General features: G+C 42.2%; 1 protein-coding gene across 2 annotated transcripts in view; it reads right to left on the reverse strand.

Annotated features, from left to right (window-relative positions):
* Window positions 1-26,912, reverse strand: part of SUMF1 (sulfatase modifying factor 1) — a 98,300-nt gene that overhangs the window by 34,290 nt on the left and 37,098 nt on the right. The window contains exons 4-7 of one of the 2 annotated variants that reach the window (XM_052639021.1): window positions 26,141-26,223; window positions 23,361-23,483; window positions 22,534-22,648; window positions 17,354-17,467 (exon numbers count right to left, since the gene is read on the reverse strand). In XM_052639021.1, coding sequence (XP_052494981.1) covers window positions 17,354-17,467; window positions 22,534-22,648; window positions 23,361-23,483; window positions 26,141-26,223 — 435 coding nt within the window. The remainder of the gene's footprint in view (window positions 1-17,353; window positions 17,468-22,533; window positions 22,649-23,360; window positions 23,484-26,140; window positions 26,224-26,912) is intronic. The other variant, XM_052639028.1, reaches the window with a different exon arrangement.

Here is a 26,912-nt window from a genome sequence, read left to right on the forward strand (position 1 = left end):
TGTGTGTAGGACTCTCCTGGACCCCACACTGTGTATCTCTTCATCCAGCTGTTCATTGGTATCCTTTATTATAAACCAGTGATAGTAAGTAAAGGGATCTGTGGACTGTTCTAGCACATTATCAAATCTGAAAGGGGGGCACTGTGGGAACTTCTGACTTAGCAGCCACCTCAGATAAAAGTGCAGGCACCCAGAGCACCCAATACTTGGACTGGCATCTGAAGTGGGGGCAGACTTGTGGGACTTAGCCCTTAAACCTTGGAGTCTGTGCTGACTCCAGGTGGTTATCATCAGACTGAACTGAACAAAAGATATTCAGATGGTGTCCAGGGAGTTGGCATGGAAAAAAGTTACACATCTGGTATCAGAAGTGTTGTGGCATTTTTCACAGAACTAAATTTTTTTTAAAAAAATTTAATTTGTAAAGAAACACAAAAGACTCTGAACAGCCAAAACAATCTAGAAAAGGAAGCAACGAGCTGGAGGAATCATGCTCTCTGACTTTAGATTATACTTCAAGGCTACAGTAATCAGAACAGTATGGCGCTAGTACAAAAACAGACACACAGTTCAATGGAACAAGACAGAGAACCCAGAAATACAACCACACTTACATAGGCAATTGATCTATGACAAAGGCTAGAATACATTGAACAAAAGACAATCTCTTCAATAAGTGGTGGACAGCTACATGTAAAAGAATGCAAATGATGTGACTGACAAGGGATTAATTGCCAAAATATATGAATAGTTCATACAGCTCAGTATATTTAAAGAAAAAAGAACACAACCAAAAAGTGGGTAGATCTAAACAGATATTTCTCCAAAGGAGATTTATATATATATGGTAAAAGACACATGAAAAGATGTTCAATATCGTTAATTATTAGAGAAATGCAAACCAAAGCTATGATGCAGTAGAATGGCCTCACACCATCCAGAATGGCCATCATCAAAAAGTTTGCAAATAATAAATGCTGGAGAGGGTGTGGAGAAAAATGAACCCTCCGACATTGTTAGTGGAAATGTAAATTGGTGCAGCCACTACAGAGAACAGTGTGGAGGTTCCTTAAAAAACTAAAAACAGAGCCATCATATGATCTACCAGTCCCAATGATCCAACACATACTCACTGGTATGTATCTGGAGAAAACTATAATTTGAAAAAATATACTCAGGGAATTCCCTGGTGGTCTAGTGGTTAGGACTCTGTGCTTTCACTGTTGTGGGCCTGGGTTCAATTCCTGGTAGGGAACTAAGATCCCACAAACTGCATGGCAAATAAATAAATAAAGCCAAGTTATAGATTTCAGGATTTACAGAAGACTTTTTTTAAAAGAAAAAAAAATTACACCCCAATGTTCATAACAGCACTATTTCCAACAGTCAAGATATGGAATTAATTTAAAAGTCCATCAACAGATGAATGGATAAAGAAGATGTGATACATACACACGTATTACTCAGCCATAAGAAAGAGTTAAACAATGGCATTTGCAGCGAAATGAATAGACCTAGACATTATCAACTGAGCGACTTCCCTTTCACTTTTCACTTTCATGCATTGGAGAAGGAAATGGCAACCCACTCCAGTGTTCTTGCCTGGAGAATCCCAGGGATGGGGGAGCCTGGTGGGCTGCCATCTATGGGGTCACACAGAGTCAGACACGACTGAAGTGACTTAGCAGCAACAGCAGACATTATCATACTAAGTGAAGTAAGTCAAACAGAGAAAGACAAATGATACCATTTCTGTGTGGAATCTTAAAAAAAAAAAAAGATACAAGTGAACTTATATACAAAACAGTAACAGACTCATAGACATAGAAAACAAATTTATGGTTACCAAAGTGGAAAACAGGAGGAGGAATAAATGAAGAGTTTGCAACTAACACAAATACACTGCTGCTGCTGCTGCTGCTGCTGCTGCTGCTAAGTCGCTTCGTCATGACCGACTCTGTGTGACCCCATAGACGGCAGCCCACCAGGCTCCCCCGTCCCTGGGGTTCTCCAGGCAAGAACACTGGAGTGGGTAACACAGACACACTACTATATGTAAAACAGAAGATCAACAGGGACCTTCTGTATAGCACAGAGAACTATACTCAATATTTCATAATAATTATATAAGGGGAAAGAATCTGAAAAAGAATATATATATATATATATATGTAACTGAATCAGTTTGCTATACACATGAAACTAACACAATATTGTAAATCAATATTTCCATTTTAAAAACTAAAATGAAATACTTGTTAAAAAATTCTGTGGGGCATATATCCAGAAGTAGCATTGTAGGATCACAGAGTTCTATTTTTAACATTCTGAAGAACCACTGTGTTGTTTTTCTAAGAAGTTGCATCACTTTTTTTAATAGCAGTCATCCTTGTGGGTAAGAAGTGGCCAAAGACTTCAGCTTCTACAGTCATTCTATCCAACTTCTCGGGAGGAAGGAAAGAGAGGCAAAAAAGCAGCAAAGTCCCAATAAAATGGTTAACATTATGACTTATACTATGGTAGATACATATGTTTTATTTGAGATATGGATCATAATAACTGTGAAAACCCATGGCAGTTTTTCAACACAAGGCCATAAAATAACTAAATGCTAAAAACCCATCAACCTAAACACAGACGAAGCAACTATTAAGAGAAAATAAGTAACACACTATATATCCACAACCAAGAACTAACTTTCTCATCATCTGCTGATAGTATACATTGCTAAACAGAATTTGTCATCTAATAATGCAGGTAGTTCTTTAATTTCAGAAAGCTTAATATGTGGCACCCCACTCCAGTACTCTTGCCTGGAAAATCCCATGGATGAAGGAGCCTGGTAGACTGCAGTCCATGGGGTCGCTAAGAGTCCGACTCGACTGAGCAACTTCACTTTCCACTTTTCACTTTCATGCATTGGAGAAGGCAATGGCAACCCACTCCAGTGTTCTTCCCTGGAGAATCCCAGGGACGGGGGAGCCTGATGGGCTGCCGTCTATGGGGTCGCCCAGAGTCGGATAGACTGAAGTGACTTACCAGAATACGCTAACATACTACACAAAAGAGCATTCACAGTCTATCCAATCCTGGAGAGGTTGGTTCTGAAGAACACTGAAATCAGTTTTTTTCATCCTAAACAAGGTATAGTATATAGCTGTTGTTAAGTCGCTAAGTTGTGTCCGACCCTTTGTGATCTTATAGACTGTAGCCCACCAGTCTCCTCTGTCCATGGGATTTCCCAGGCACGAATACTGGGGCAGGTTGCCATTTTCTCTTCCAGAGGATCTTCTTCACTAAGGGATTTAACCCGCGTCTCCTACACTGGCAGGTAGATTCTTTACCACTGAGTTACTTGGGAAGCCCTTATGGTACACAGTAGCATCATCCTAAAGAAAGGTGACTTCTGGGTCAGTGAAAGTGTACCCAAGGTCACAGGGTACAGACTACATCTGCTGAAAGGTCTACTCCACATTCACTCACTTGCTTCTCTCCGAATGATTCTGTGAAACTGTTCAGTCCTGCTTGAAAACAGATATGGCTCTAAAGCTTTTGAGAAGTGAGAAAACTAGTTTATAGTCTTTGTAAGGATTTCGTTTATCACATTCTCTTATACTCACAATCTTCTGTGTTCTTCAGTGACAACTCATTAGCAAGTTATGAGAGAGTATAAGTGATTCAGTTCAGTTCAGTTCAGTCGCTCAGTCGTGTCCAACTCTTGCAACCCCATGAATCGCAGCACGCCAGGCCTCCCTGTCCATCACCAACTCCCGGAGTTCACTCAAACTCACGTCCATCGAGTCAGTGATGCCATCCAGCCATCTCATCCTCTGTCGTCCCCTTCTCCTCCTGCCCCCAATCCCTCCCAGCATCAGTCTTTTCCAATGAGTCAACTCTTCACATGAGGTGGCCAAAGTACTGGAGTTTCAGCTTCAGCATCATTCCCTCCAAAGAAATCCCAGGGCTGATCTCCTTCAGAATGGACTGGTTGGATCTCCTTGCAGTCCAAGGGACTCTCAAGAATCTTCTCCAACACCACAGTTCAAAAGCAAACCAAATCATATTTTTAGTTAAACATTTTCTGCAAAGAATACTTGATTACTTCCATGATTTTACTTCGTATACTGTGAAAGTAGACAAGTGCTAAGTGCCCAGTTCTGTAAGTTCTGTCACTTCATTAGAAGCAGTGTCTACTTTTTTTAGTGTGTATAAAGCAGAGACTGTCCACAGAAAGAAGTGTACAGCTGCATGCTACCGGATGTCCTATCTTGTTTCCACATTCCTAAAAAGGTCCAGAATAAGTATCTTTCATGAACTAGATTTCAGAGTGAGCTGTCATTTCATAGCTCACTGAAATTTTCACTGCATATTAAACACTATAGTCATGATTAAGATCTATCAAGTGTTTACTACATAACCACTCACTACACTAAACAATTTCTTTGTGGTATCTCATTGAAATCTCTCAGTCTCTCCACGAGGGGTACTGTTATTTCTCACTTACAGATGGGGAAGCTGAATGAGGATTTAAGTGACTTGCTCCAGCTTAATCAGCTGGTAGGTGACTAAGATAGGAATCCAGGTCCAACTCCCAAACTGCCTGAGTTTAACCATCATGTTAAACTTCCTCCTCACATATAATTAAAGACATGACCACATATATGTAATTACATGCGTTTGCTTCACTCCTTCACATCTGCAGGCTCCAGAGGGCAAAGGGATCATGTCTATGCGATTCCCAGAACCCAGCTCATAAGTCTGGCATTCAGTAGACTGCCAATAAACTTTGCTGAATGAATAAAAGCATATATTTATATAAAAATCACACATATGGATAGGAATATACCTATATTATAAATATGTTCACATATCCACATGAAAATCCTCCCCAGAATAACCTGATGTAAAAGATAATCAGACTGTTCTATTTCTTCTGTTCTCAATAACATGGTTTAATTTCCAGATCCTTAGGGAAAGAACAAATGAGTCACACTACAGCATAAGGGAAGACACAAAAGGTGAAGCTATAGAAAGGGAAAATGACACCAAATTATTTCACAATTCATTAACAGGCTAAATGTTCAGTGCAAAAACTGACTTGCCAAATCAATAATTTTTAAGAACAATTTAGTGGAAGGATATAAGAGATTAAGAAGGTAAAAAGGGCAGGAAACTGATTTAAAATCTCAAGATATAAAAAAACCATAGGCATATAAAAAACCATACTGCCTCTCACTTGTTTTTGGAAGAAGCCAAGGATGACTCAAGTATGAAACAAGTATGACTCAGCAATTCATATCTCTTTAAATTATCTTTCAGAGTTACCACACTTCCTGAAATTCCTGACTTAACGGGTGCAGTCTGTGGTAAAATACTACAAGGAAGTAAGCAGCCTTTCAAGTCCTGCATCTCAAATAACATCTGGACACCGGCCAAGACTATATGAGCTTCAAGATCAGAAGACCTGGGATTTCATCTTGACTCTGCAAACCAAATTCAAAATCTGGGGCAAAGTCAGAACCTCTCTCCACTCTATGAATTATCATAAGAAATGACACTAAGACCACCTGCCTCCTTTTGCACAGTCAGGAATATTCTGCGGGTATGAGAAATACAGAAGAGTCTCTGAGAAAGACGGAGGGAGGCAGAGCACTCTGAGCTCTTTGAGGAGAAAAAATATATATATAAACGTAAAGAATAAGGACTTTGACTTGGCTCCTCACACAAGCACTAGGTGGCCTTGGGAACAAGTCATGCTGTGGACAAGGGTCTGAGGAACATCTGTTCTTCTGTAACCCAAACATGTAAGGCTCTAGAAAGCCAGTGGAGGGAAGGGCTTGGGGGACCGGCTCCAGATTGACAGGGAACACACGTTTTCTTCCCAATGTGTAATGATTCCACCTCTGGTTTAGGAGTGCTGTGGTCAAAGTATTTATGACTATAAGCTACTATATATGAGAAATTGTAAAGAAGAGAATTATTCTGTGTACCAGAATATACACATACATTAACCTTTGCTGACTGTCAAGCATGATGAGACAGAGGCCTTAGCTGAAAATGTTAAGCATAAATTAGGGGCTGCGATATTGGGGGAGTGCTGGAGGATTCACATAAAAAAACAATCTGTCCAGGGAGGCTAGAGTAGGAAGAAGATAGGAAGGGAGGGTCACGGAGGTGGAAGATGGGATGCCAAGCCCGATGGAGAGGATTCTGGCTCTGGATACAGCACCTAAGCTTCTGGCTGTCGATTCACACTTCAAACCACACCAGGGACAGAGAAGAAAAACCTTAGGCAACTGACCCATAATGTAGGCCTCCTAACACCTAAAATCTGGTGAGTAACCCCTCTGACCAGAAATGCTGCTCAGACCTGGCCTGTCAGCTGTAGACCCAAATAAATAAGGGAACCAAGTAACAGAGACCCTGTTAGCTCTCCACCCTCCCTTCCCTCTGTTCCCTTCCAGTTAAACAGAGGTGCAGGGAAGGAATAAACAAATTTGAAGGGAAGCCAAAAAAACCTGGGTTTTGGTTCTGATTTCCTAAGCATCAGTGAGGCAAAAGCTTCCTAGTACCATGGAAGGAGGGCTTCCCTGGTGGCTCAGCAGTAAAGAGTCCACCTGCAATGTAGGAGACGTGGGTTTGATCCCTCGGTTGGAAAGATCCCCTGGAGGAGGGCATGGCAACCCACTTCAGTATTCTTGCCTGGAGACTCCCATGGAAAGAGGAGCCTGGCAGGCTACAGTCCATGGGGCTGCAAAGAGTCAGACACAACTGAAGTGACTTAGCATGCACACGCCGTGGAAGGAAACATAATTAGGGATTCTGAAAATCAAACTCTTTGTAGACAAGGATAGTGTGATGTTTATATCTGCCCCTAGCACAGAGCAAGTGCTCAGTAAATGCTTATTAACAAATAAAATGGAAGAAAAGAACACAATTTGGTCTAACAAGTAAAATGACATGCTAAAGAGGAAAGGATTTTCAAGAAGGATGTTCTGACTGAGAGGTGCTTGGAAAGAAATTAGCTCTCTTTTACTGTGTGGCAGATATAGGGTCACGTGCTTGAATCTCTTGTGAATCCTCAGAACAACCCAATGTCCTTAAATTTTCCTGTTACTCCCACTTTATAGACAAAGAAACAAAATCAAAAGATGTCACCCGTTTCTCCGAAGGCCACCATGCCATCAAGGGGCAGAACTAGAATGTGGAACAACGGAGTGTGAATCATTTTAAAATCTGTCCTCTTAAGCACATTACAACAGCTTCTTCATCTTACTACTTCATCCCACTTCATCCTACCTCCCAAGCCAGCACCAGAGCCCAGGGCTGTTGTCCAGACTGACTGTGTCCTGGGAATGACTTGCTACACCCCTAGCAACATTTACAGATGAAGCAGGAAGCCAGACAAGGGCAAGATGACTCACCCAAGGCCCCTGAACATTTTCAAGCTAAATCTCAGGTGAAATTCCAGGCTACTAACCTCTGTTTTCATCACCAAGCCATGGTTCTGTCCTTCAGCGCAGCCGGAAGAACTTGACAGAGGATGGCAAATAAGCACATTAGCAAACTCTCCGCCTGTAATGTTTCTGTTATAACCCCAGCCGGCGATGCTGACCTTCTGTTACCCCTATCTTAGAGCAGATGTCTCTCCCCTCCCAGAAGTGCTCTATATTGTGAAACAGAGTTCATAAAGCCCTTTCACTGAGCATGCCACATGAAGGAAGACGATTCACTAGTCACTCTCCTAAGCCCCTAGTTTGTCAGCTAACGGAAATTCTTTACAAAGTTCAGTCATGCCCATAAGGATGGGAAAAACACACCGCAGCAAAATCAGAAGAAACACACCCCTCTCGCTGCTTTTACTATGAGTATGAAAAGGCAAGATGTTTAGGGACTGAAGGGCAGAGGGCAGCTATGGCTTTGGGGCTTTACTTCAAGAAACTGAAGCTGTTGTTGTTTAGTTGCTAAGTCGTGTCTGACTCTTTGTGACCCCATGGACTGTAGCCTGCCAGGCTCCTCTGTCCATGGGATTTCCCAGACAAGAATACTGGAGTGGGTTGCCATTCCCTTCTCCAAGGGACCTGAAAGCAGCAGGGTAAAGGATGAAAATCCTTTCTCTGCTGACCATGAATTCCTCACGAGGCCACACCCTGGCCTTCCTGTGTTTGGATGCCAAGGACCTGGCACACAGCTGCTGCCACCCTTCCTAAGGCCACCTCCTCAGAAAAGCCTTCTCGGCTCCAACCAGCAGAGAACAGAGCTCAACGAGGCCCCATAACAACCACATCAGCAGCAACTCTTTCTGAAGATTTATTTATTTATCTTTGACTGTGCTGGGTTTTTCTTGCTGTGAGGGTCTTTCTCTAGTTGCACCGAGTGGGTGGGGGGCTACTCTCTAGTTGCGATACATGGACCCCTCACTGAAGTGGCTTCTCTGGTTGTAGGGCACAGGCTCTAGGGCACCTGGACTCCAGCAGCTGCTGTAGAGCATAGGCACAGCGATGGTGGCGCATAGGGTTAGTAGCTCTGCAGTATGTGGGATCTTCCTTACCCGAGCTCAAACGGGGATCTCATACGCTGCAAGACAGATTTTTAACCACTGGGCCACCAGGAAGTCCCAGCAGCAACTCTGACCAGAGCACATCTTGATTTACCTGATCGCCACCTCTCCCGAGACTAGACGCTCCCTAACAGGGAGGCTATCTTGTGCATCTTTGCATCCCTGAGAGCCAAACAGCCCCATAGCACAGTAAGTCCTCAGGAAATGCGGGCTGAACCCATGGCTGTAGGGCTCTGCCATCAGCCTTGTCTCATTCATGCAGCTATCAATGACAAAAGAAAAAAGAAAAAAAAAAAAATCTGAACTGGTTGATTCTAATAAGTTGGAAGGGAAAACCACTACCATAAATGGCAGGGCTGATAGTCACAATGAAGTCTGTAAGCTGTCTCTCAAGGCTGAAACTGATTTTTAAAAAAAGAAATTTGATGGAAAGAAGAGATAGGCTCTTCATTACATTTCAAAATAGGGCCACTAAGATAAGATTCAAAACAGTTTAAAAACTACCTATAAATAAATGCATAAAACACAGCTATATAATAACAATATCTAAAGAGACTCAGCCTAAAGTCAATAGACATGGGGCGGCGGGGGCAAAGTGTGTGTGCTTAGTCGCTCAGTCGTGTCCGACTTTTGTGACCCTATGGACTACAGCCCACTAGGCTCCTCTGTCCCATGAATTCTCCAGGCAAGAATACTAGAGTGGGTTGCCATGACCTCCTCCAGGGGATCTTCCCACCCCTGGGACTGAATCCAGGTCTCCCCATTGCAGGCAGATTCTTTACCACCTGAGCTACCAGGAAAGCCCAAGAATACTGGAGTGGGTAGCCTATCCCTTCTCCATGGGGTTTTCCCAACCCAGGAATTGAATTGGGGTTTCCCACATTGCAGGAGGATTCTTCACTGTCTGAGCTACCAGGGAAGCCAGGAGGAAAAGAGGAAGTACTCTTTGGCTACTGCAAGGTTCTGAGAGGCCAACGGTGAGATGCTGCTCTTCCTGTCGCTGCTGCAACTGCACATGATAGTAAGAGGCCACATGGCAGAAGGGGGATAGAACCAGCAATGTTGAAAACTGAAGCTGCCATATACCATATGCTTGCTCTCTGCCAAATGTTGGTCTAAGTAGCTACCAACACTCTCTCAATCAGAGCAACTCTGTGAAGTGGGAATTTATGTCCCCACTGATGAAAGAAGCAAACCTGAGTCCCGGAGTAGCTAAGTGACTTGCCCAGGGTCACCCATTAACCACAGTGACAGCAACAAAATTCAAAAACCCTTGTCTGGATTCCACTGGCACAGCCCTTAATGGCTACCACAGTCTGAGACCCGATGACAGAGAAGGAGGGAAAAGGATCGCTGCACTATTATTTGCATCTATCAGGGAACATACAGATAGAACGCTGTGTACATTTCTGGATGCTCATTTAGAAAGGGGGACTTTTTTCCCACTCATATTATACAGAGGACTGTAACCCCAGTTGCCCTGGATTAGAATCCAAGTTATTCCAGGTGCAATTGAAAGAATGGGGATGCTCATCTAGAAAGAGAAAGATGAGGGGGCACAGGCTGTGACTGTTTTGGGGGGTCTGAAAAGCTTGCATGCACAAGACAGAAGCCATGTTCTGTGTTCTCACCAACTGTACAATGACGATCAGTGAGCTAAAGCTCTGGGGGTGAAAATATTCGGTTGGCCATGGAAGAACATCAAACAGTGGGCACATCTGATGACACAACTAGATGGCCTAGGTAGCAGAGAGTTCTCGGGCCCATGACATTTGAAGCTCCAGGATGCAGGACCACAGGTGTCACCGGGATCAAAACAGGGGTCCTACAGTGGTAGAGGCTGGAGTTTTTCATTTCCCACCAAGATCCACTGGTCCTCCAAACTAAGAGAGGGGCCCATGATATATCTGCATGTCCCGCTCTGTCTGCTCAGGAAGAGTCAAGAGCTATAACATGAGACTCTGGAGGTAATTTTATGAACAAACAGCATTTTTACCACCTTCCAAATAGCAACTGGAATTAGCATTCACTCTTTTCAAGCAAGAAGCGTGTGTCCAGATACTGTGTTTGAAAATGCGTTTACAGGATCTAAATATCTGAGCCATATATACTCAAGCTTATCTCCTCTATTTCTCAACAGTTTTTTGTGGTTGTTGAATGACCAACCTCGCTCCACAACCACAAAGAAAAGTGGCTATAGATCAACATCAGCTGTTCCTATGGAACAATTTCCATCTTCCACTCGGGAGAAGAAGATGAAATTCTTTTCATAAACATGGCCTCAAGGGATTGATGTTTTTTGACCACTCTGCTTTCCCTTTGGGAATTTTTAAGTATAATTTATAACCATAGTAATTTATTATCAAGTTTAAACTTTCTTAATATTTTCAGGTCTTTCTCATTCTGAACACCAGGTTACTTTTCCATCAAACTGATTTATTCTAAACTGTCCTCATTGAAAATATGTGAATAAAGGATCCTATGTGAGATAAAAATCCTTAATCAACGTCTCCATAAACTACTACCTAGAAGTGGCATTCTGGGAATGTGAGCTGCATTGACTAGGCTGCCAAGGGGGCAGCTGATGGGTCAGACAGTCTCAACTCAGGAAGATGTGATATTTACTGTCTCTTGCCAGGCTGAGACAAGGCCAGTCTCATGCCATAGACAGAGGAGGTCTGGGAAACAGGCTAAGCAGGAGTCTAACATTTGTGATGCACAAAATTCATTGATTCATATAGTGGTATGTGGCCAGAGGAGGCATTATTAGGACGAGGAACAAATAAATGCAGAATTTAGAGGATGGACAAATGCAAGTCCAAGTCCTAAGTCTAATCACCCAATGGCAAAAACAGGACTGACCATGAGGCACCTGCCAATATGTGGTCCACTTTGACCTCGGGTCAGAGGTTGACAAGTGTCCTGTGTGACAGGCAAGGGTCAGAGGTGCGTTCTTCAAAACAAGCAGAGTGCAAACTCCAAACCACAGCCAGCACAACAGGAGGGCTTATGTTTTCTTTGGTCAGTTCCATACCACAACACCGCAGCCTTGCAAAACAGAACACATTTCCCAAAATATCTAGAGCTATATGATCTAACTGAACAGTCAAACTCCACATTGACAAAAACAGAACAAACAGAATCTTTGGCTAATAGCGTCTGACAAGCATCAGGGATTCATTCAGAGGAGGAATACTTTTTGGGACACTTTATTCCCAATGGACTCTAATGAGCCACAAAGCGAGATTTTCATTGTAAGGATGACTATGTGATATGTTAACAAAAGGTAAGGATAGGAAGAATATTAGGCATTCATTATTTATAAACATCATTTTCTCCTCCTCTGCTCCCAAAGGCCAACATTTCTTGCTAATTCTGCTGAATAGAAGCATGTATTTGTGTGTGCACAGTTGTTTAGTCGTGTTCAACTCTTTTGCAACCCCATGGACTGTAGCCCACCAGGCTCCTCTGTCAATGGGACTTTCCAGGCAAGAATACTGGAGTGGGTTGCCATTTCCTCCTCTAGGGGATATGCCCAACATCTTTGGACGTTGAGAGACAACCCACGTCTTTTGCACTGGCAGCTGGATTCTTTACCACTGAGCCACCTAGGAAGCCCGAAAAGAAGGATATAATCTTCCAATTATGTAGCAAAAAATAATTAAGAAAAAAAAAAAGTAAATCACTAGCACAATAGTACTTTTGGGGTCTAAAGTTATATTTTCACATGCAACATTATCAGATCTAACTTGCCAAAAATTTCATGAGATAGGTATATAATTATTCCCAATTGTATATAAGGAAACTTAAGGTATGTCCTAAGCTTAGAGAGATTCCTTTAATATCAAGTGGTAGAGCTAAAATCCACATTACTTTGACTAATTCTAAGGCTATATTTCTTTCCCTTAGGATAAAAAAAAAAGCTGCCCAAATGAAACTGCGTACCTTAAGTGAGAGTGGCAAAGGTATTACAGATTATTCCATCCTTTTACATCACCAGTAAACCAGGGTACCATGGTACCCTGGGTATGTTACTAGGGTAGTGAAGAAAGGATGTACGTGTGGGAAATTAGGATGCTAGATAAGTTCTATATAGTCTTTGACTGAAAGTATCACACACTTCTGGGGGATTCCCATGTGGCTCAGTGTTAAAGAATCTGCTTGCTAATGCAAGATGTGTGAGTTCGACCTCTGGGTCAGGAAGATCCTCTGGAGGAGAAAATGGCAACCCATTCCACTCTTCTTGCCCATGGACAGAGGAGTCTGGAGGGCTACAGTCCATGGGGTCACAAAGAGTCAGACATGACTGAGTGACTAAGCATACAAGCACCACCACACACTTCCAGAGATTAATATGGGTTTCTAGGTAAGGTAGGAGAAGGTAATGGCAACCCACTCCAGTACTCTTGCCTGGAAAATCCCATGGATGGAGGAGCCTGGTAGTCTGCAGTCCATGGGGTCGCTAGGAGTCAAACACGACTGAGCAATTTCACTTTTACTTTTCACTTTCATGCATTGGAGAAGGAAATGGCAACCCACTCCAGTGTTCTTGCCTGGAGAATCCCAGGGACGGGGGAGCCTGGTGGGCTGCCATCTATGGAGTCACACAGAGTCGGACACGACTGAAGCGACTTAGCAGCAGTAGCAGCAGCAAGTAAAGTAACTGCAAAGGAAAACACACACACACACACACACACAAATTACTTCTTAATTGGGTTAAGAAAGTAGCATCAGTGGCCACACTCTGGATTGCACCTGTGTAGAAAAACAGGCTATCAACCTAAGCAGTTTCAAAAATTACACACATGCATGCATGCACACTCCCCAGAACTTTCTACCAGGCAAGACCAAACTGACCCTCACTCCATATGGCCAAATACCTCCGCCTCTCCCAGGATTTTGTGTACAAAGCATACAAGGTGTTACTAGCCAATAAAATAAACACTAATGATTAACTTTTGCTCCCTGGAAGTCACTGAACAAGAAAAAGGTATTCCCTGAGTAGCCTCTGCCTACAGAGCACTGACTGTTCCCAAGTTCTCCAAAGAAGCTTGAAAAGTATTTGCCATTACGAGTTAGTCTTGGAGCTAAAATATACACATGACACTGAAGAGGTCCGTTCCTGGGTTGAAATGTTTACTTTGGTTCAAAACTTACCCTGAAAATATTATGTTTTTAACTAGCTTTTGCTTTTGAAACACCTCCAGTATGAACAGTGATCAAACTCTCTTTGATTCTAGGTATCTGGAACTGGCTTTATTACAGGACCAGGTTCTTTGCTAGGTGCTGGAGACACACAGCCCGTAGGGAAAAAAGGCATATAAATTAAGACCTCGAAGAGAAATGGGAGTTTAAACCAGCTCAGGTGAGAACTATCAAGAGCTGTGACGAACTGCTGAGCTCAAATCCCAGACTGAAGACAAGGCCAGAGAGGTGAGCTTGTTTTCTCAGAGGTCAGCTGATTCCAGCTGCAGCAAATATAATACTGAAAAGCTGAATAGAACTTTGCAGAGACTCATGGGCCCCAAGGAAACAACTGGAGCTTAGGGCTTCCATGGTGGCCCAGCTGGTAAAGAATCAGCCTGCAATGCCGGAGACCTGGGTTTGATCCCTAGATTGGGAAGATCCGCTGGAGAAGGGAAAGGCTACCCACTCCAGTATTCTGGCTTGGAGAATTTCATGGACTATACAGTCCATGGGGTCACAAAGAATCGGACACAACTGAGCAACTTTCACAGGGCCCTCCAAGGAAGAAGAGCCATGGAAACCCCCTAGCCTGCTGGCTGGCACCCTGAAGAGCTATACACATCTAGCCTTCACAGGGACTGAAGCTGAGCTTCAAATCATCTCAATTACTGGCTAGAATAGCTAAGATGATATGTAAGTTTCCAGAAGCTAAGATAAGCCTGCTCCAGAGAAAGATTCCACTCTCCAGATTTCAAACAGTCTCTACAGTTTACCTCACACAATGTCTGGTACTCAATCAAAAATACTGAAGCATATAAGAAAATAAGATGTAACCAAAACCCAAGAACGACACACAACAGAAGCTGGTCAATAGGGTGGCATGCTATGAGAGTTATCAGATACAGACTTCAATATATGATGACTAAATATAAACTCATATATGAAGAATGGATAAACAACAATATAGCACAGGGAACTGTATTCACTATCCTGTGACAACCATAACGGAAAGGAATATGAAAAAGAATGTGTGTATAGGAATATATATAAAGTATGCATATATACTGGAGAAGGCAATGGCACCCCACTCCAGTACTCCTGCCTGGAAAATCCCATGGATGGAGGAGCCTGGTAGTCTGCAGTCCATGGGGTCTCTAGGAGTCGGACACGACTGAGTGACTTCACTTTCACTTTTCACTTTCATGCATTGGAGAAGGAAATGGCAATCCACTCCAGTGCTCTTGCCTAGAGAATCCCAGGGACGGGGGAGCCTGGTGGGCTGCCATCTCTGGTGTCGCACAGAGTTGAACACGACTGAAGTGACTTAGCAGCAGCAGCAGCAACATGCATATATACATATATGAAAAAGAATATATGTGTATATATATATACATAAACTGAATCACTAGGCTGTACAGCAGAAATTAATATATTGTAAATCAATTCTACTTTAATAAAATAAAAAATATATATATACCTAATGACTAAAAAACCATAGTGAGATAGCACTATACACAGACTAGAACAGCTTAAATTAAAAATACTGACAAATATCAAGTGTTGATAGAGTAGTTTTTGTTCTTTCTCTTTGGTTAAAAGAAATACAGTAAATACAATAAGCTGTCAGTATATGTTAAATCATAATGGCAGATACACAGGTCTCTGTTATGCTATTTTCTGAACTTTTGTAATGTTTCAAAATGAAATGTTGAAAGGAAGAAAAAGCTGTGGTCATTGAGCGATCAGAAACGGCTAAATTACTTTAGCCTTCAGAAGTCATGTTCAAGAGTCTGTACTTCATTTATTCTTGAAACAGAGGAGTGAGAGCGTAAAACATATTCTCTATAAAGATCATTCCAGCTGCAACAGAACGGAAAGAATGAAGCCAGGGAGCCCAACTGGGAGGCTGATGTGGTAATACAGATGAGAGACACAGCAGCGCTGGTTGTAAAGATTTGAATGATAGAGTCTGAGTTTGCAAGGGGATTGGGGTTCAGTCCTCCAAACTGATGAATTTAATCCCAGTCAAATCAGGAAGCAAATGAGGCCTTTGTGACAGAAACCTACAAGGCTAATGATTTATAGAGCAAAGACAACATCCCAGATCAGAGCCTGGGACTGTGAAAACAAGAATATATGGATTTTTCTGTAAATCCTTAGAAGCAACACAAGCAATTATAAAACTGAAAGCTAATAAGCACTCAGCTCGACAACAGATGGTCACAGAAATACATTCACAACTTGCCAGAATTTTGAAGCCTTGTGCACCCTTTCCAAACATGCAGATGCTTTCATCTAAGGGGAGGAAAAAAATTCTATTTCTGCTTCTGACAGCAAACGCCAAGTCACATTGTACCAGTAGAGAATGGCATCTCCCAACCTCAAACCCACCGAAAATTTCACAACCTTATTCTCACGTTGGAGAGATGGGTTGCCTTTGACCACTAATTCCACCAGCCCTGCCAAGGAAAACAAAGAGGAAATGACCATTTCTGAAGAATTCAGCTTTTTCATCTGCCCCCAAGAAAGGAGATTTCTGTCTATAGATTATTCATGAGCAACTCATGTGTTATTCTGTGAAGAAAAATCAAGCATATCACATAAATTTATGCCTAAATCCTGAAAAAAAAAAAAATGGCGTGAGCCACAGAGTCTGACAATTTCTTCAACTACTCTGAGCTGTTTAACCTTCCACTGAGAAGAGATCAAAGAATTAATTGTCTTTATCATTACCTTTTGTAAGTTTTCAAGAGGTTAAGGTTTAAAATTAAGCATATTAAGTTCCCAGTCTAGCTAGTTTGGGTATAAATATATATTCCTGGATCTGACTTATGAATGTCTAGTTTGCTAGAGATAGGATTTCTAAATGGCATTTTCCCCCCAATCTGTTCACACAAGAAATACTCAGACACGTTCTTTTTAAAGGAAGTACTTCCCACCCGCACACCTAATTCTTTTAGTGTCTAAATTATTATATATGCTGAGAGAGCTTGGCTTTAGAGGCAGAGTAGCCCACTAGCTGCAGTCAATAGTCCTCCCATGCCAGAGAAGGTAAAATTTAACTTAGCTTTGCTACATTCCCAAGGTTTATGAACTGACATACTGCGGAGTTCAGGAAATAATCACCAAATGACTCAACTTCCTGATTCAGCATTCACCCAGAAAACATCCTTCTCATTTTCTTCAAACAATGTTCTTCAATCAAAATTTTAGCCAATGAAAACTCAGGCAATTAGCAGCATGATAAATACCACCTACAAGATCTCACTAGTTATTAACAAACGTTAATGAATTTTGCTAGTTATTTATATATCTCATCACTCTGATCACATTTATGAGGCTGAATATAATTTCTAAAGTTATAGGCAGATTTCCTCACATCATTATCACCGAAACGATCCAGCAGCATATAAAAAGTCCACAGACATTTCTACACAATGCCTTAAGGTTGGAAAAAAAAAAAAGATGTGCTTAATATTCCTTGGGGAAATTCCAAGATTAATTTCAATAGTACATAAATAGCCAAACACACGAAATTCCTACCATAATCTGCCCAAAGGATGGGTGTAACCTTTTCATAATACATATTCTGAGATTGATACTCACTGGGTTAATCGTTTCTTCAACAGAATGGTGAACAGTCCACCAGTCTGAAGTCCACTCCCAGGCGTTCCCTACTATATTGTATAAGCCATAACCATTGGGAGGAAAGGCGTCAACCTAAAAATTAAAAAAAGGGGGAAATGCTGTCAATCTACTCACCTTGTCTAGAAAGCCTCTTTAGTATAAAAATGCACAAAGACCTTGTACTTCAAAGTATGAATATGAATTTTCATTCCAACAGTGAAAATACAATCTGGCCAATATAAAAACAGAGGAAGATATTTTTCAGCTTTGAGTTCTCAAAGGGAGTTCAGAAACCTAAGAAGAGTTTATGTTACATGGTAGAAAGTCAATGAAATAATTCTTAATAGAGAGACTAGTATTGATCACAAGTCAAATCTGTATCTCATTGAGAAGTGGCAGGTAAATTATCTGTAGACCTTCAGAAGCATAAGAGAAACGGCATTATATCCAGTATCAGTCTTGTCATCACAGCTGAGCTCTGCTGGCCACAACATCTTTAGGCACGGAGAGACCTCAAGCCAATTCTGTCCTCTCCACCAGCCCCCTCCAACTCACTAGCTTATCTTTAAGCCTGAGTCATTATTATCAAAACACTGATTATTATAGAGAAACTGCAAATTCATTATCAAGTGCTATCTATAAAACAAAGAAAGTTTGCAATCCCTGGGACCTGGAAGTATGAGGTAAGCTGCACAGGCTCTTCAGCTAGCAATTACATCACATTTCAAAGGTAGATCAGTCTGCCACATAATTATGTCACAGACATGGTACCAAAGTGCAAAGCTTGTGTACAAAGGAAGGTGGGGAGGAGGACCAGAGAAAAACCTTTGACTGAATAGTAAATGCATATAGAACAAGTTTTGCTACTTCAGGGACTCAAAACTTTTTGCTAACATATTTTACGAGAAATGGTCATACATGAAGGAAACTTTTATTTTTAAGTGAAAAAAATAATATCATTGAAATTCTTTTTAAAAAATCTTTTTGTAAGTTCATGTTTTTTCTCAATTAATGAAGTAGAACTAAAAGGAATAAAATTAATTTTCTATTTGGCTTCAGAAGGTTTTAGATTTACACATAAATATGGAACCATCTGATATGTGGGCAATCCAGGGCACTTCAATAAAGTTATGACGCTACTCAGAAAAAAAATTAATCCAGATGATGAGCAAAGCTGAAAATTTTTACCATTCTGCTTCCAAACTCAGCATTCATTATGGAAACAGCAGTACCTATTCACTGCTTCATTCAGTAACTCCATGCATGTTGACTGAAGGCAGAAAGGGTTTGATGACATAGACGTGAAAGAGTTTTAATGAGGGAGAAAAAATGATGATGCCAAAAACTAAAAACATCCAATCTAGAAAAGCAGGGTGGGATTAGTAGGGTAAGAGAATGAAAGAAAATATGCAGAAACTCCCTAGAGGGAGAGATTTCGAGCTGAAGATGAACCCTCCTCCACAAAGGTAGAAGCATCTTATGGGACTCAAAGTCAGAGGTCAAAGGTCAGAGAGACAGTGAAGGAGAAGGGGTCAGAGGCATAAACTGTTCTTTCAAGAATTTGGAGATAATGAAGAAGAATAAGACAAAAATAGTTGGAAGGAAAAGAAGAAAATAATTTGTTTAAGCAAAAAGATGGGAAGGAGCAAGGGGCATGAGAGCAACTGAAAGATGGAATGAACGAAGTGGAGAAGTGGAGGGAGGAACCATTTCTCAGGCTTAGAGAGCAGACTAACGGAGGTCAGCCAGCCTAAGGTCTTCTTTACACGACAACATACAACAAACGCTGGGCAAGCAAGTTAGCCTATGTGGTGCTGTTAAACCCTAACATGAGGAAACATCAATAACAGCATCTACTGAAAGGTTTGAGGGGTCTTCCTTCTGTAAATAACTGGATGTTTAAGTGAGGTAAAATCTGGAGGTCACCACTCCCAAAATTACCACATGAGAGTATAAAAATTTTAACTGCTCTTTGTTCAGTTAATCACACCAACCAAAACTTCCTTCCAGAAAGCTCAGAAGAAATACTTCCGACATGTTTATTTTCAGGTGAATGAGCAGATATGCAAGAAAAATAAAACAAACTAATAACTTACAACAGAGGCCCAATAAAACAGAAAACCAATTCTTTAGGTTCACTGTGGTCAGAATAGTTCACTCAATTTAAAACCAGAGTGAAACTAATAAAACAGCAGGCGAGGGAGCTATTTCACTGTAGTCCATCCCATCATTGGAAGTTCGATTCCTGCTCTCAAAGGACTAAGGCCTGTGAACACAACAAGGAAGCTAAGGAGGACCTGAGATAAACAGTCCCACTTTAAAGGTACAAATCTTCTGTCAAGTCTCATTCCAAACAAAGGTGGAAGTGACCTCTCTACAACGTGTTGGTTTTTTTCCTCTTCAGGTCGTATTTCTCATGTCGGCTCCTGGTAAATGTTCTAATTTTGTCTTAGGAACTTCCATGGCAACTTCTTCAGGTGAGTTCTGTTGAATACCCTCCAAGGCAGACCTCTTCTGAACATCCCCAGTTAAATGTTCTATCTCTGCTGCTACTGCTGCTGCTAAGTCACTTCAGTCGTGTCTGACTCTGTGTGACTCCGTCTTCCCCATAGACGGAAGCCCACCAGGCTCCCCTGTCCCTGGGATTCTCCAGGCAAGAACACTGCAGTGGGTTGCCATTTCCTTCTCCAAGGCATGAAAGTGAAAAGTGAAAGTGAAGTCGCTCAGTCGTGTCCGAATCTTAGCGACCCCATGGACTGCAGCCTACCAGGCTCCTCCATTCATGGGATTTTCCAGGCAAGAGTACTGGCGTGGGATGCCATTGCCTTCTCCACTCTTAATATCTGTAAAGTATCCTTATTTCATATGGAAATTGTTATTTTCTGAGAAGATGCACTGACTTGAGAATAAATGACTTTTTCCTTGGAGGTTCACCTGTCTAAATAGTGATGTGAAATTCTGTAGCCATTAAGTGCTGTAAAATATTCATAACTGTCCAGTACCAATTCTCATGGTCTTTTGACTGACAGGTGCTTATGTAATTTGCCTGGTCTATCAGAAGCCTATACTATATATGCTTCAAGGCTAAGTGTCCTGCTTCTACATCACGTGTCACCTTTCCTGGGGTCTCCTAAGCATCTTCATCAGGCTCCTTATTGTGTTCATCCTGCAGCGCAGGTTCTGCCAACAGTGGCCCATGAGATAACAGCTGGCCTTCTTACCCATGTACAATTTGAGAAAAAGCTGAGATCTCTTAGACCCCAAGGTCTCAAATAACTCATTTTATGGAATAAAACTATGTGCACCTGAGAGCACAAGCTATCCAGAAGGAAACCTGAAAAGAACCAACTTCACTTTGCTGTATAGTAGCAAATAAATTTTGTCTTTGTTGAAAAATACATCCAATTCCCACTGGTTTGTGTTGGTGCTTTTATCATATACCTAACTCATACATATGAAATTTTAGAAGCACACACATGTGAGTTCCTATGCCTATTTAAAGGCAACATATTCTCATGTACCTTTTTTTACACTACTTCTGCACCCCTGCAAAAACAACTGTAATGCTTTAACTATATGGCTCAAAGTATGTTTGAAATTCTGAAAAGTCAAGTGTCTTCTCATCCCTCATCTCTTCCAAAAATTGTCTTTTTCACTTGTTTATTATTTCAGTTGAAATTCTGGAATCACTTGGTCATGCTCCAAATAACATATGTGTGTTACGTTTATATATAAATTTTGGAAGAATTATTTTTGTGTGAACAAATATTAAAAACACGAATATTTTTTTAAATGACAACTGTTTGAAAGATTGTTGAAAGAATATTATCTTCTGTAACAACAAATCCAGTAAAGTGCTATTTTCCCACCACAAGACATCTTTGCTCAATGTGTCAGGAGAAAACAAAATGCTTTTATCATTGCTTCATTAGTGTGTGGTTCTGCTGACAAAAAAAAAAAACAGAAAGGAATACTCATGGAGGGAAACATGCTACATGCGTTCCAGAAAACAGTTTGGTTATGTATGTGAAACTCTTACCAAGAAAGTTTTCTAGTCTTTGACTCATTAATTTCACTGCTAGGAATCTACCTTTTAAAAAACCACCACACTATTAAGGATCTACTGTATTGCACAGGGAACTCTACTCAATACTCAGAATTGATCTGTATGGGAAAAGAATCTAAAAACAGAGCAGATATATGCATATGTGTAGCTGATTCACTTCGCTGGATAGCAGAAACTAACACAACATTGTAAATCAACTATACCTCAATAAAAACTATTTTTAAATCATCAGAGATACAATTTAATATTTATGCACAAGATGTTGTTATTCAGCAAAAAAACAGATGTAACTTTGCAAAAATAAGGAGCAAATAAATTAGGGTTAATTTAAATGACAAGCTATCCAGCTGCTAAAAGACATGTATTTGTGAAGAACTGCTAATGCCAGACAAAACGTTCCTGATATTACACAGGGAAAGGAGAGTAGGATTTTAAATATAATACTATGACCCCAAAGCAGTATGTAAAAAATATATAGGCACACAAACACAAGAAACATTTACACTGGCACCTATGGTAGTTAAGAGCGTGGGCTTTTGAAACAAACCGACCTGGTTCAAATCCCAGATGTGTGGCTTTCCAGTTGTGTAACCCTGGGCAAGTTAGTTAACCTCTCTGTGCCTCAGAATGCTCACCTGAAAAAATGGGGATAACAGTACCTGCCTTACAGAGTGGAACATTAACTGAGATAATTCATGCAAATACCTCAGTATCATGCCTGGCACACTTCAAGCATTAACTTCTAGCAATTCTTAGTACCATTAACACCAAAAATGAACGGGAAGAATTGCACCAAAATGCTAATAGGGGTTATCTATCTTGAGATAAGATTCCTCCAGGTTCTTTCAATTTTCTCCTTTGCAACTCTTCTGGTTTTTTTTCAAAGTTTCTATAGTATTATAGAATTGCAAAGAAAAAGGTGTCACAAAAAAGAACGTCTAAGTATTAGTATTTGCCTCGTGCGGTAGTGGATGAAGGCAGAAAGGGTACAAGATGTAAAGTGGAGAGTGAGCAACACTCTCCCTCATGTCTAGCGGTTTCTAGTGGTTTCTCCGTGCGCAGTGGCTACAGCCCTCTGAACCTTGCTACTCACAGGCGCAGTCCCTCGGAAGCCGTCCTCCCCGGTGTTGGTCACAGGAAACTCGCCTTGCCAGATGTTGGCATAATGTTGGCCTTTCGGCTGCAGTTTGTTGCCCCAGGGGAAAAGTCTGTCAGAAGAGACACAGGCATTAGCCTGTCAAACATGCACAGGCTTCTGGACACAAGTCAAGAAGAGGAAGGCAGTGAAAGGGAGAGAGCACACTACTCGCTTGTTTGAAGTGAGTTATTTTATTTTTTTTTAATACATAAAGCTTTTAATCAGGAATTTTTTTTAACTTCCACACAACGAGATCATGTCAAGCTCACAACAACATCAGTCTCTCCTGAGGACTCAGGAGGCCTGATATAAATCACCTCACTAAAAGAGGGGCTTATAGGAGGCTGGGAGAGCAGCCATCATTCTGGACTACAGAAGCATAAAGGGGCACCATCACACCGCACTTTTTAATAAAGCCTTCACTATTTTAAGGAGCCTTTTTAGTAGCTGAGGCCCAATCGTGAGTTTTCTGTCTCATGGCTCTGGAAACAGAGGAGACGCCTAAAATAAGAAACCCCTAAAAGAGAAGGCAGCCTGCCAGAGGGGCTCGAAGGAGGACCATGTGGCACGGGCATGGGGCTGCGTGGCCGGCAGCCACCCCACCAGCCATGCGCCCGCCTCTGCCTGGGTGTTTCCTAAGGAACTTCACCAACGTGAGGAAAGCCCAGTAGGAAAGAGCTGCCCTGGTGGTTGTGGTTTTAAATCAGCTGTCCAGAGTAAGTTCCAGTGGATTTAGAAAGAGGATCCACATACTATTAAGCAAGGGGACACCCTTCAAGTACCTATTTTGCAGGCCTCCTCGACAGCTGTACTCCCACTCGGCCTCCGTGGGCAAACGCTTTCCCGCCCACGTGCAGTAGGCAACGGCGTCATTCCAGGAGACGTGGAGAACCGGGTGGTCCGGCCTGGGGAACAGAGAGCGCAGAGTGAGGAGGGCGGAACCAGAACTGGAAACAGGGACCGGCTCCAGCCAACCGCCCATCTTCACCTTCACCTCAATCCCTGACTGGGAGGTGGGCCTGGTGTCCAGGTCAACACCCCCCACCCTGCCCCACTGCACTTGTATCAGCCTCCACCAGGGGTTTCTGACATCCCAGGCTCCCAAATAGGTTATGATCCCTCCTGGCACAAGACTTGAAATATTACTCCAGTTTGCTGGCAGGCCTGAACCCCCAGAGAATCTCACTTGGTGCAGAAGGGTATGGAGATGCACCAGCCAGCTGCACCAACCAATGCTTTCTTCTGTGAGGAAAGAACGATTTTGCAGCTGCTGGACATGGTATGAGCAGAAGCTTCCAGCGCTCAGCTCCTTCAGGAGAGTTGCAAAGAACCACCTCACAGTCACCAACGACAAACCACAGCAGGAGCATAAAGGCACAGCCATGTGGGTTCACCCATAGCTCAATCCTATGGGTCATTTATACCCCAGAGCCCCAACCCCATCCCACCCCCGAGGGACTGGCTGGGACTTCCTGGACCTGCCTTGCAGTCTTGGCTTCTCCCTCTGCCCAATCCTGCTTCCTCCCCATCCCTCCCACAGGTGTTGATCCCTAATAAATAGTCTGCACACCAAGCTCTGTCTCAGCATCTGTTTCCAAAGAATCCAATCTGTGATACTTGGCTTTAAACTCTTGTCTTTCTGCTGTAGATGAGTCTGCTCAATTTGCCTCACTCCAGCATATTCCAAGTAAGCCTCTATTTTTTCTAACAGTATAGCGGGGCAGGGAAGACTAGGGGGAAGTTTGAGAATAAGGGGATAAACATATTTATTCAGCACCAATAACTTTAATTCCTGCTCACTCTTTCTCCAGTGGACTCTGGCCCTGGTCTTTGTTGCCATGCAAGAACTCTTTTGCTTTCTCTAGTTGTGGTGGTGCATGGGCTTATCATTGCGGTAGCTTCTCTTGTTGTGAAGCATGGTCTCTAGGGTGCACGGGCTTCAGTAGATGTGGCACGAGACCCTAGTTGCCCTGTGGCATGTGGGATCCTAGTTCCGGGATCAGGGATCAAATCCACATCCCCTGCATCTGCAGGCAGATTCTCAACCATTGCACCACCAGGGAAGTCCCTCTTAAGCATCTCTGAATTCCCTATCATAATTACACCATGACTTTCACTTATTCTTTCCAAAGCATCTATTGAGTACCTTTACATGCCAGTCACTGTTTTCAGCATTGATGTTTTAAGACATGCACTTTTCTCAAAAGGACTCAGTGGATAAAACACATTTCATTCTGGGTCTTCCTTCTGTCCTCAGCTTTTTCTTCTACTATGATAGTTCAGAAAGAAGTGAAAATCCCATGGAGGGAGGAGCCTGGTGGGCTGCAGTCCATGGGGTCGCACAGAGTTGGACACGACTTCACTTTCACTTTCACTTTTCACTTTCATGCATTGGAACCCACTCCAGTGTTCTTGCCTGGAGAATCCCAGGGATGGAGGAACCTGGTGGGCTGCCATCTATGGGGTCGCACAGAGTTGGACACGACTGAAGCGACTTAGCAGCAGCAGCAGCAGCAGGAGGTCATCAGCCTGAGGTATTTGAGAATCCTACCACATTCTACCTCAAAGTCTATTTCTACCCCACGGCCTACCAACTCAAGAGTTTGAAAGAATGATATTGATCAAGGAGCTGTATCCCTAGAGCTGAACTTCATGTACTTCTGGCTCCCTCACTGAGGGCAGTAAGCAGGAAAACAGAGACTCGAGAATCCCATCTGAAAAAGTGGGTTAGGAGACCAGTTTTCTTGGGCTATTGAGACGCTGAGTCCTGACCCAAACCTTTCTCCGCCTCCAGGGCTTAAAGTGCTACTCTATTTTTGCTTGAGATAATTATTTCTTTGCCACCCTGGAGACTTGCTGACCGACTTGCAGCTCTGTGGTTTTTCAGTCAGATGGTGGCTTCAAAGTATGTCAGTCCAGGACTGCAGAGAACACGAGTCCTGGACCCAAGGCCTAGCTGTTACAGTGGCCAATTGGCAAGACACCACCACTTCTCTGTGAGGCAGTCTCCGTCCTCATAATAGCCTACTCATGAGGAAGAACAAACAATCTGTAAAGGTTACATGTCATGAGATTTATAATAGGTCTGTCAAATGGGGAAAGAATGATAGGAGGGAACCCTCTAAAAGGCCAAATGAGGATGGCAAGAGGCCACTTATTATGAGACTTCCAGAGACTTCCCTGGTGGTCCAGTGGTTAAGACTTCTCCTTCCAATACAGGAGGTGTGGGTTCAATCCCTGGTCAGGGAGCTAAGATCCACATGCCTGGCAGCCAAAAGACCACAAAGTAAAACAGAAGCAATATTGTAACAAATTCAATAAAGACTTTAAAAATGGTCCACATCAAAAAAAAAAAAAAAAAAATCTTTAACAGAGTATTCCATGACCTAGGCACAATGTTTGGGTCTGTACACTAATTCTTTCTAGCCATCCTATTTCCCTTCCAACTGATTAGAGTTCGTCATACTCTTTTATAGACAATGGACATTGAGTTTCTCTTCAACATCATATGAACTGATTTTGAAATGAAAATATCATCTAGGCTAAGACCCACCAGTCTCACCTGTGTAGGACAGTAGAGTCGGGCCCTTCTGGGTGTCTCCAGTTAGCACCTTTCACAGGTAACCACCACGGAGCAGCTGCAACCTCAGAGCAACACAGGATAAGCTGAGGTTAGCTCTAAAAAAACACTGACCCAGTCCATGCAGAAAAAAAAAAACCAATCTCACTTAAGGTCTTCAACTTCCATGGAATTACCAAATCATTTTTCCAGAATATCAAAACTATTTATATGTAACTAAATCTTTAAAAAAAAAAAAAGCATTATCTCGTGAATTCCCTGGTGGTCCAGTAGTGAGGACTTGTTTCACTGCTGTGCTCCAGGTTCAATCCCCAGTTGGGGAACTAAGATCCAGCAAGCCACACATGCACCCAAAACAAACAAAAAGGCACAGTGTTATGTGGCAGGTTAGAGGGGCAGGGGCTTTGGGGGAGAATGCACACATGTATATGTAAGGTTGAGTCCCTTCGCTGTTCACTTTAAAATACTACAACATTGTTAATCGGCTATACCCCAATACAACATAAAAAGTTTTTTTAAAAAGGTATTATCTCGCATCATAAAGCACCACAGTGATTAAATAAATATGTATATAAATGGTGTATCTTTCCAAGAATCTTAAAAAGACACACTGCTAGCTAATCCTCTATAATCTCTAACAACTGGGTCAACTGGTACCACTCTGATGTAAAAGATGAGGAAACAGCATTAATCTTACAACTTGGTGCCAGGCTGAAGGTCAACCAAGGTGGTGGGAGACCAAGCTGAAGCACCG

The sequence above is a fragment of the Budorcas taxicolor genome, chromosome 1 (genome assembly GCF_023091745.1).
Source record: "Budorcas taxicolor isolate Tak-1 chromosome 1, Takin1.1, whole genome shotgun sequence".
Classification (NCBI taxonomy): Eukaryota; Metazoa; Chordata; class Mammalia; order Artiodactyla; family Bovidae; genus Budorcas; species Budorcas taxicolor.